Genomic DNA, 11,243 nt, shown 5'->3' on the forward strand with positions numbered 1-11,243 from the left:
TACGCGGGATTTGTTAAGTAATTTATTTATTAGCAAATTCCATTTCTAAAGTTTCAGCAACACTGATCATCTCAGCAGACCTGACGGGTACACAACAGTTTTTAAAATATTCAGTTTGAGTTGGCGGAGAGAAACTTACAGAATGAGTATAAAGTCAACAAGAATCCACAGAAGTCCCAGATTCATAAAGTATTACAGCAGGCATCAGTAACAATGCAAAACAACCAAGTTTGTACCACAGGGAGTAAAAAGGTGAATTACACCACAGTCATGGAAACAGGCCTCACAGTGTCAGCTGAGACACAGCACCACGAACATGAACAGAGAGTTGTCACTGCGCATTGCTGCACCAGGCAGCTGCGTTCTTGAACATGCGCAGCCAGGGTGAAGGTGTGAGAGAAGCTCTGAGGTCCCTCGGGGCCCAGGGCCACTGCCAGCCCAGGGTGCAGCGCTCCGGGTGCGGCATCATGGCCAGGTGCCTCCCGTCCCTGGAGCAGAGCCCCGCTATGCCGAGCGGGGAGCCATTAGGGTTCAGAGGGTACTCCTCAGTGGGGTGACCCTGGTCGTCAAGGAAACGGATGGGGGCGAGCCCACCAGAAATAATTTGGTCCTGCACCTGGGCGCTACGGAATTGCATCAGACCTGCGAAGGAAAGCGGTTGCGGGAAAATCAATATTAAGCACAGCTGCTGATTACGGAACACGCTGACCTGTGAGTCAGCAGATTGAGTCGTTGTGTAAGTTCAGAAGTTTCACACTGAGCAAACTTTATGAGCTCGAACATGATGCAACACTGGATTCATCCTGAGCAGCCACTCAGGCGTCTGTCAGAGCCTCTACTGTACCTTCTCCGTGTGCGACCCAGACTCCCAGCGCAGAGCCCTCCATGCCTCTGAGCCAGACGGACGGGGACTCCTGGATCCCGACGCTGACGAACCGAGACTCAAACCTGCCGGACTTATTATGGGTCAGCACCACTTCAGTGTCTGGGGGAGAATTGGAAAGCATTTTAAACTCATTAGCAGCTGCTAAAGTGTGAAGGCTAAAACCTTTCAGTTCACCACGACGGGAATGTTTTTCCTATCATGACTTTCTGTCCCTTTTCCTCTCACCTGCTCCATCCTCGCCCTCTCCCACCCAGCCCAGCAAGGCGAGCAGCTGGCAGCCGTTACACACACCCAGACTCAGTGTGTCGTCCCGACGCCGGAAGCGATCGAACTCAGCCTTGGCTTTGGGGTTATATGTAACAGTAGCAGCCCAACCTATTACGAAGGATGAATGGTGTTACACAGAGAACTTTTGGGTATCAAAGCGGTCTATGAATGCATGTATGGATGTTTATTTACCTTTCGCTGATCCCAGGACGTCCGCGTAGCTGAACCCGCCGACAAACACGACTGCTTTGAAGGACTCCAGCGTGAGCGAGCCAGAGCACAGGTCCTGCATGGTGACATCCCACACCTGCACGCAAATGTAGACAGGAGTGACGCATAGCAGCTACACAGCTTCAGTCAACGTACATCCAGTTAATGAAGCTCTGAATAATTACCTCAAAGCCGGCCATGTAGAGAGAGACAGACATCTCTCGGTCTCCGTTACTGCCCTCTTCCCGGACCACAGCTACACGAGGCTGCCCTGCAGCTGAAGAAGAACACGCATCAGAGAGACTCAAACTGCTCATTTCTGCACATTGTGAAGCACAGATGTTATCATTTCTGACATTTTACAGACCAAATCATTAATGTAGTGATCAAAGAATCACTTGATCGTGAAAACAGTGATGAGTTGCAGCCTTGGAATAATCTGCATCTGTGTAAATGGTACCAATCCTGTTTGGTCTTACCCAGCTGGCTGACGGTGGGCATTTCAGAGGGGTCAAAGGTCAGTTTGAAGTAGGGCTGCGTCCTCTTGGCAAGTCCTTCCTCTTCCTGTTTAACACAGATCTCATTGGCCTGGAGGCGCTCCAGCTGGAAACTGGTGTCCTCCCATAATGCTCTGAGGTTAGGCAGCGGCTCTTTCAGTACTTCCTGTCCATCCACACGAACGCTGACCTGAAAGACAAGTGAGGCAAAAAGAACGAAAGAACGGCGGTCACAGATGAGACGAAAGCTCCTGAGATGCATGCTGAGGCTGATGTCTCACCATGGCCTCTGGTCCGAAGGCGCAGGTTCTGCCGACACGATGGCACTGCACGCCTGCGGCGCTGTATCTCTGACAAACCGCGTCTGCGTCGAGCTCTGAAACCTCCAGAACCAAACCCAGCTCCTCGCTGAACAGCAGCTCCATGACTGTGCAGACAGAGCAAAAAATACAGTTTATATCCTGTATGTGTGAATTAGAGGGAAACCAAAGCACCACGCGCATCAGCTCACTCACCTCCGGCTCCTTGCGACGACAAGTCAACATCAATCCCCCGGTTTCCTGCAAACGCCATCTCCAGCAAGCAGGAAATGAGGCCTCCATCGCTGATGTCATGTCCTGCACTCAGCAGACGATCTGAAAGAGGAGAGAAAACTACTAATGCCAAGTCTCAACCATCCAGTTTCTTATCTTTAACAACTTAAACATAATTTCAAATTAATTCATCATTATTCAGGAGGTAAAGTAACAGAAAAGATAAGAGCCATCAGGCGCTGCTGCTCTTTATTAACTGACAGTGTTCTATAAAACCACTAGGGGGCTCTATACCACAGCACAAAGCTGCGGACTCAGAATTTAAGAATAAATTCAGTATGAAAGTAAAGCTCAAGAAAAGTTCACTCAAGGACTGAATCGCAGCAAACTTTTTTCTTTTCTGTAGCTCTTTGCCTGCGAGTGCAAGCTGACCGTGTATGAGTGACTGTGTGGTGTTGAAGCAGGAGGTCAACAGTTCTGGCTGGTCCAGGTCAGGAGAGCAGTCTCCCAGCTGGCTGTAGCACTGAGCCAGGGCAGAGGCTCCCAGGCGATGACGGCCTGGACTGAGAGGAACCCACAACAACACGCCTGCAGACAGAGGACAAAGGGTCAGGCAGGAAGTCTGCTGCTGAGGAGGGAGAGGGTGTGTGTGAGGGTGTGTGTGAGAGAGAAAGTGGTGCTGAGTCTGGGTGAGATGAGGATATTTCTATTCAAAAGTCCCATTTCTGCCACGACAACCTAAGAACCAAACCAATATGCTAATGAATAAAAAACAGGCATATGTTCTTAATGACAATGAGAAATCTTGTTTGAGTGTGCGTATGTGTGTGTGTAGGCCTGTGTGTGTCCTGGTGTGAAGTACCTTTGCCATCTGGATCCTCGAGGTCGGGCGTCACGGTGGCTGTAATGTCAGGACAAACCACGTATGCCGAAATAACCAGAGCACCTGAAGGAGGAGCAGCGATTTAACGCCAAGTTTAACTGAGACACAAACACACTTATACATACACACACACACCCCCCGACAGTACCTGGAGCTTTGACCGTCTCTTTCCCGACTCTAGCGGCCATACTCAGAGAGTCCTTGCCCCCATCGATGGCCACTCCCAGCTGACCCATGACCTCACACATGGCTTTGCAGGCCTCCCACAGACAGGCCCCCTCACCGGGCAGCTTGGCAGCCCACATCCAGTTCCCACTACACTTCACATCCTGAAACACACAACCAGGAGATTTACCTAAGTCCTGGACATTTATGTGATTTAAACGTGTGACGCTCCTCTTCATCGCCTGCTCACCTTCAGAGCTGTGACTCTGGCAAACACCAGATTGGTCAGAGCCTCTCCGACAGCCATGCGAGCCCCGGCTGCAGGACAGACCAGGCCTTTGATTGGCTGCTCCCCGATGGCGGTGGCTGCCCCCTCCTGGCTGAACGGCGACAGAGCGACAACAGCCACGTCGGCCAATGGGGTGTGAAGAGGGCCGACGCATTGCTGCTGGGCAACCAACCCAGTCACAGACCGGTCCACCTGAGAGAGGGGAGGGAGTGAAGACACGGAGAGTCGGGAAGTGTGAGCGCAGATGTACCTCTGAGGAAAGCGTAGGACAGGGATGTTACACACACACACCTTGTTGGTCAGGTAGCGTTTGGACGCCACGGCGGGCAAACGTAGAACTCTGTCCAGAGCATCTTTGACTTTCAGCCCGGCAGGAAGAGCCAGAGGCTGATGGGTCGGGGTCAGACGCTCCATCTTAAACTCCTTCTGCGGCATCTTCCCCAGGACCCACTCCAGCTGCAGGTCGACGGGACGGCGCCCCCCGTCTGCTCGATCACCGCTGCCTCCCTCGTCATCCACCAGCACGATCTGTGGGAGAAACAAACACAATGGCGCTGATTTGGAATCTATTTCAGGGTGTGATACTTGAGGCTGATTAGCAACAGCCGCCGCTCCCTGAATCGGATTGATAAGGACAGTGGATGTGCGTTTATCCACTCGATTCAGGCTGAAACGTGCCTTTCCGTCTCCGGTGATGTTTCCAACAAAGTCGACAGGGCACTTCTCCCTCTGACACACCCTCTCCAGGAAGCACCTGTCTGATGGACGGAGCAGCAGGGCATTGCTCTCCTGATACTCTGCCCCCCACAGCTCCAGCACACTCAGGGTGGGGTCACCTTTCTATAAAACAGAGAAGAAGAGGAAAACAACACGAGTGATAGAGAATGAAACCCGGCAGAACGTGTGTGTTCGTGCTGCTGTGTTCATGTGCAGATTACCTTGAATCTGCTGCAGTAGATTACGGCTCCGGCCGGCTCACTGAGCTCCTTAAGCACATTACCTGAAGATGATGATGTGGTTCAATATGTTAAACATTTGCCTCATTATCTTAATAATTCCTGAACAAAGAAAAGCCTGTTTGGTACCGTTTCCTCCCGCCCCCTGATCATGTATACTGCAGATCGGGTTTCCGCCTCGTCTTTCCAAACACGCCCTGAGAGCACGATTCATCTTCTGCTCCATCTCGGCGTCCCCCCTCTGCACTGCACCCAGATCCCTGTCGCTGGAGTTGTCCCCCTGGACCTGCGAGCCAAAACATATTTAAAATACAGTGAAACTTCAGCAGCGGGAGAGGTCACTTCTCGTCTCAGTGTGATTTGCTGTGGCGAACGCACTTCCACAGAGGAGGCCGCTCCTCCTCCCACGCCGATTCTGTACACCGGCCCTCCGATCTTCACCACTTCCATTCCTGATCGACAAGTACAGCAGAGGAGCAGAGGGACGCTGTGAGTCATCGATCGCTGTGTGTAAATATAGCCTCTGCATTGATTAAACACATTACACACACACTGAGTTGAATCATTACCAGCCTCTGCCTCTTCTTTCTTTACATGTCTATCTTCAATGGAACCGAGACCACCGCTGAACATGATGGGCTTAATCCACTCTCGCCGCTCTCCATTAGGCAGCCGCATGCCGAAAGAACGAGCAAAACCTGCGGGAGGGAGTGAAAACTATTTTTAAGAAACAGCTCAATATTGATCAATCTGCAGACTGACAGATAATCAATAATAACAAATGAAACCGATCACGATCAGACTAAAGAACCGACCAGAACATGACACACAGGTTCTGGTTGTATAATCTGACGCAAGTTGGTACACGACATAACTGCTCTGTAATACAAAAAATAAAGAACTGATTAACCAATACTGAACAAAATGTATTAGTAGCAATCAGAGCTGCAGCTATAAGTCCGATAGCAGACAAAAATGCTTCTCAAATGTGAGCATTTGTTGCTTTTCTGTCAATCGAAAGTCTTCATGTTTTGGAGTGTAGGACGGAGAAAACGAGCAGATTGAGGACATCACTGTGGGCTTGGGGAGACTATAAATGATATAGACTAAACAATGAACTGGGAAAATAATCTGCAGATGAATGAATAAAAGCTGAACTGTTCATGTAAATCCAGTCATGCTTCACAGGGTTTCCTACCTGACAGGACAGGTTCTCCAAACTTGTTGCCGTAGTCCGAGGCTCCGTCGCTGGCCTCGATTGCCACCTGCAGCGGAGGAGCAAAGCTGGACGGATACTCCCAGCCCTCCCCCGAAGACTCCCAGGGGAGGTCATAACCTGAAGGAAGAGACGGTGAGAACGGACACATTACTGATTTAAGATCTACTTTCACATTTCAAGTGAAGAGAGCAAAGCACTTGGTTTTTGCACACCTGGTATGTGCAGGTTGCCGAAGCAGTACCCTGCAGTGCCGGCGATGACGTGGCCGCCCTGTCCAGCACTCTGGACATCTCTGATACGACCTCCAGTCCCTGTGGTGGCCCCGCTGAATGGAGCTACACCTGGAGGATGGGTGGGACTTAACACGAGGGGAAAAATGACATGTCGGGTGCAAGCAAAGACGATGTTTGTGCATCCTGACCTGTCGGGAAGTTGTGCGTCTCCGCGGTGAAGATGACATGTCTCAGCGAGTGCCGGGTCTCATACGGGCTGGCTTGGGAAGGATCTTTTGGATAAACACACTCCAGCTCCATCCCTTTGATACCACTGGACACACACACACACACACACACACATTTCTCATTGAGTCAGTGTGAACAGGAACACACGCACCAGCACAGCACTGTTTCCCCTCCTACCTGCTGTTGTCACAGAACTTGATGACGTTGTTCTGGTTGCTGTGTCGCTGGGTGTCCATTATAAGACTGAAGAGAGTCTCCTTCTGCTCCTGCCCGTCGATCTCCATCCGCCCCCGGAAGAACCAGTGACGACTGTGCTCGCTGGGACGCAACACAGAGAAAACATTAGAGAAAGAAAAACACGCAGAGCCGAGCAACACAGCACAAAGCAGTCCTGCCAACGAGCCCTCTGCACACAAACCCCACCTGTTGGACTGGGCCAGGTCAAAACACTCCACACTGGTGGGGTTCCTCTTAATCCTCTGGAACATTGATGTGTAGTAGTCCAGATCCCAGGAGTCAAAGGCCAGACCTGTATCGAGAATGACGCACATTATGAGATCCTGCAACCAACAAGGAAGCGCTGCCAAAGATGGAGAGAGGTTTCATGTTCAAATCAAAGCACAAAAGAGTTAACAAGCATTTAACGCTGGACAGGATGCAAAATGAATCAATCAACACAAACACACACACCCACACACACAAACAGCAAGCTCTGTATTTAAGCATCACACAGTATCCTCTGCCTGCTTCAACACAACACATCTTCAGTTTATGCACAATTAAATTCCATCGTTTCAACTGGATTTCACTTATTACAAAGGATTATCACTTAAACTGCTTTAAGGTGATGTCACCACCACGTTTAACTCAGCTGGGGAAGCAAATACAGTGAAAATGAAATCAATCTTTTCAGGGAATTAAGCAGCTGAAGTGTCAAGAAATTCCGGAGAGGCCGTTTTTAACACCAGCCTCAGCTCACCGGTTGAGCATGGGAGAGCCTGCAGAGTGTGCCCTGAAATTATTCTCATCTGTTCCAGCAGCTTGTGAATATTAATGAGGCTGAGCAGAGTGAATGATCGGAGCATGAACATAAGCACGCACACCACGTCCTGTTGCAGTGGGCAGTGCTGGTTTAAAAGCTGTTCATACAAAGAGAAGATGATTGTGCTGTTGGTGCATTAGTTAGTTAATCGATTAGTCGACTGACTGCCAAAAAGTGCCCAGTTCCACTGAGGATTTGCTGCTTTTCATGATCTTATGTTGGAGTAAATTCAGCTTTTTTACTTGCTGCCTCTGTTGTGAGAAAAAAACGTCATAAAATCTGCATTTAAAACCAGATTTTCTGTCAAATCGACTAATTCAGTGTCTGGATTTCAATTGAACAGAGCAGCACTTCTCTCTTTTGCTTTCGGAGGAGATTAGACGCACACTAAGCACACGCATGCACATGTGAGATAACTGTGACTTTAACCAGACAAGTAATAACGCCATGTGACATTACTACCTCCAGCAGCAGACACAGTGTACTCACAGAGAGCTGCGGGACTGAAAGGAGGCACAAAGGAGGAGAAAAGAGAGGGAGGTTACAGTTCATTAAGAGACTGAGTAACGAGAGCAACAAGATGGAGAGCTGCCAGGAGAATTTTTAGAAACTGTCAAGAGAGTCTCACCCAGATCGTCGTTTGCCCTCTCCAAGGCTGCGCGACCCTTCCCCAGGATGTCCACCTCAAACACCGGCTGCGGTTTGACGTCCACACTGAAGGAGCTGATGGGATGTTGATAGATGCATTCTGTCATACTGTCATAAAGACACTCAATCAGCTTCTTTATGTCTCCATCGAGCTCCTTCACGCTCACTCCATTCTTTGGCTGCAGGGCAGACAAACAGAGCTCATCAGAAGCCTGAACATGACGTGAAAACTAATCCTGCATCAATGCTGGGGGGAATTTGTGTGTGTGTGTGTGTGTGTGTGTGTGTGTGTGTGTGTGTGTGTGTGTGCAAACCTTGATTAGAAACCTGCGAGACAGCTCAACCCGCGTGACGTTAGCGAGGCCGGCGCTCTGGCAGATGGACACGGTGTTGGTGGACCAGGCGGTGGAGAAGTTCAACCTGAGGAGCAACGAGGCGAAAAGCAGTTTGAAGACATTGACTTGTGATGGATTTGGATGTTGAGTCGTCACTGATTCAAAAAAATAATTTCTTCAAGTCATTATAATCTTAGATGATACTATATGGTTATCTTTTGCCTGATTGAAATCATGTTGGCCCTCGTTCTGTCTGACTAAGGCTAAGATGATCATTTAAGATTTCCATGTCATCCTCCAGTGGACTCAGTGAACATCTGTTCGCCTCACAGGGAAAATCATTCTTATCTCTTCATTTACTTTACCGTAGCAATAAGAAACTATTCATTATTGGCTACATTTTAGACCCAAAACAGATGAAGCTAATGGCTAGTGCAGCCTCTAGGGGTCGCCACTGAGGTGTTTTTGTCTTGTTGCTACAGCAGCTGTGAGGAAATTTGCAGATTTCCTCTCTATAAATGCATTTACTGCACCTCCACCGGCCACAGCTGGATCACTTCCCACAGCCTGAAGCTTTCTGTGTGCCGCTCACTTCATCAGTTTTAAAATGCACTAAAGCGACTGAGGAACATGAAGCTCACTGTAGGTCAAAGAGCCACAGCGTGTGATACGCGTCATTCATCAGCTTTATCAGCGATACCTCGGCCCGATCTCCACCAGCTTCTCCCCGCTGCCCTCTGTGAGGTTTGGTTTCTCAGACAGCGGCTCTGCCTGCATGGGAGGGCGAAACAGCCAGAGGAGAACCTCCTTCTGCTCCTCATGGAGACTCCCGCATCCTGCAGCAGAGAGCAGGAGGAAAATATGACGTCACACCAAAATGATAAATGAAGACGCAGGAACTTCACAAGGTGAATTGACGTGTCTCACATTCTTCACAGGAGCTTTGCTGTCCACAACCTCGACATCCTCACTTATTAGTGTCATCGTCAGCGACTGACGAGCTGCTGCACACTCACCTGTCAGCTCCACATTGTAGCACAGCTCCGTGGTGATTGACAGCTGGGGGTAGAGCTTGGCTGCCCTCTGCAAGGCTCGCCCAGTCACGACTTCATTACTGTAGAACCTCACTACAGCCATGACTGAAGGAGAGACGGAGAAATAAATCCAGTTTAAAGACCTCCACTCATAAAATCAATCCCAGAGCGTCAAAGATGATGGATTGTTCGCACCCTCTATCGATAGCATTGATTTACCCCGTCACACTAAATGCGTATTGTGAAGTAATGGATCAGAGGTCAGAGGTCAATACTGATGATTAATGATAAGGTAGCACGTCGACTCGCCAAGGCTGACCTCTGTCTCCGGATCAATTCAGATCGAGACAAACCAATAATCACATAGCAGGCCACTCGTGACACCGTGTCAAGCCTGCAGCCGAGCATGAGCCACAACGTCCATGATTTCAGTGTACAGACCACAAAATTAAAACATGTAGAGGCAATGTTTCGCTGCTGTCGTCTCACAGTAAATCAAACTAAACTCACTTTATATACTTTTGACTGTAAAGATGAAAAATACTTCATATCAAGACAGAAATGCAAAGTGTTGTCACAGCTTCTATAATTCAACATAATTGTGAAGTGTTATGATGACGCGCGCATACTTATTTTACATTTTCACAGGAGAGACTTCAGAAAGCTCATACTTTACATATTCCTGATGTTACGACACAAACACACACACACACACACACAGCTTCCTGGCAATTAGCTCATTGATTGTGTGCATGTTGCAGGTCACACACTGCACGGTCAGGAGCTTTCTGTTAGCCCTTAACCACAGGAAGACCCATTCAACGCGCGCGCACACGCGCGCGCACGCACACACGCACACACACACACACACACACACACACACACACACAGTTTGAGATGCGCCTGGTTGTATCAAACTGTCCGTCTGTCGTAACAACATGGAGGACACAACTTCTTTCCGTGTCTTTAACCAGGTGACACAGCAGTGAAATAATGCCCCTGCTTTCCTGACTGTTGACAGGAATTTCCGGTTGTTTCATGTTTGTTTCTTCCAGCTACTTGTTCGGAAGCTAAACGGCTAAACGGCGCCAGAGTTAGCGCAAAGCTAGTTAGCAACGTTAGCTTAACTTACGTGTAGCAGCGTTGGCGGTTGACTGTTTGTTAGGGATGAAATGTCGAGACGCCTCTCACCCCGGAGTCCTGCAGAAACTTCTGGCCCCTCTGAGTGGATGAAGGTGGTGTGGCTGGAGTGGTCTGCAGACTGTCAGGACAGGATGGATGGAGAGCTACACTCACGTGGGAGACGCTCCACGGTGTGCGCATGCGCAACAGCTGTTCCCCTTTTCCATTGAAGTGGCTCCAGGACAAAATTTTATGACCGTAATCTCCGATGTATTGTGAATTGTGTACTTTTCTTACAAAACCGAATGAAAATATCCTCTTTGATGCTCTTCTCTGTATTTGAGTTATTTCAGCCCACAGTCTCCAGGTAAATGTCACACATGGTGAGTATTTACAGGTTGTTTTTAGAGTCAAGATACAGTATATCGAGAATATTGTGTTTGTCCATCAGAAGTTTATTTCTGGCAGCATGGAGAGGGCTTTCAAACAGCACTGACCTTCATGAAGGGAAATAAAATGGCACAGCTTTATTTTACATAATCTTGAAAGTTTCCTGCAAAGAACAATTGGATATTTGGTCCATTTCATAAAACGTGCTGAAAATATAACATAACGGCTAACAGGGATTTTAAGAAGACCTGTTTACAGACCTGATAATACTGATGGGGAAATTTCACATTTACAGTATAAGGACTG

At 48.8% G+C, this 11,243-nt stretch overlaps 1 protein-coding gene across 2 annotated transcripts; it reads right to left on the minus strand.

The window, feature by feature from the left end:
• Window positions 1-12: 12 nt before the first annotated feature.
• On the minus strand, window positions 13-10,729 carry pfas (phosphoribosylformylglycinamidine synthase). Of its 2 annotated transcripts, XM_076726262.1 has the most exons (28): window positions 10,558-10,729; window positions 9,408-9,530; window positions 9,092-9,227; window positions 8,371-8,476; window positions 8,037-8,235; window positions 6,790-6,895; window positions 6,544-6,684; window positions 6,327-6,451; window positions 6,118-6,246; window positions 5,885-6,022; window positions 5,256-5,384; window positions 5,065-5,138; window positions 4,816-4,972; window positions 4,669-4,730; window positions 4,409-4,570; window positions 4,022-4,258; window positions 3,692-3,922; window positions 3,425-3,605; window positions 3,256-3,339; window positions 2,826-2,981; window positions 2,376-2,495; window positions 2,142-2,287; window positions 1,843-2,050; window positions 1,549-1,640; window positions 1,346-1,460; window positions 1,112-1,261; window positions 845-985; window positions 13-642 (listed from the first exon to the last, which is right to left on the minus strand). In XM_076726262.1, exons 2-28 carry the CDS (start codon window positions 9,526-9,528, stop codon window positions 332-334), a joined length of 3,957 nt encoding a protein of 1,318 aa, XP_076582377.1. In that variant the 5' UTR covers window positions 9,529-9,530; window positions 10,558-10,729; the 3' UTR covers window positions 13-331. The 2 variants fall into 2 exon arrangements, with proteins under 2 accessions (XP_076582377.1, XP_076582378.1); XM_076726263.1 differs by lacking the exons at window positions 8,371-8,476; window positions 9,092-9,227; window positions 9,408-9,530; window positions 10,558-10,729 and adding an exon at window positions 7,898-7,911 and having other exon boundaries at window positions 8,037-8,155.
• Between the last annotated feature and the right edge of the window lie 514 nt (window positions 10,730-11,243).

The sequence above is a fragment of the Chaetodon auriga genome, chromosome 3, assembly GCF_051107435.1.
Source record: "Chaetodon auriga isolate fChaAug3 chromosome 3, fChaAug3.hap1, whole genome shotgun sequence".
Lineage (NCBI taxonomy): Eukaryota > Metazoa > Chordata > Actinopteri > Chaetodontiformes > Chaetodontidae > Chaetodon > Chaetodon auriga.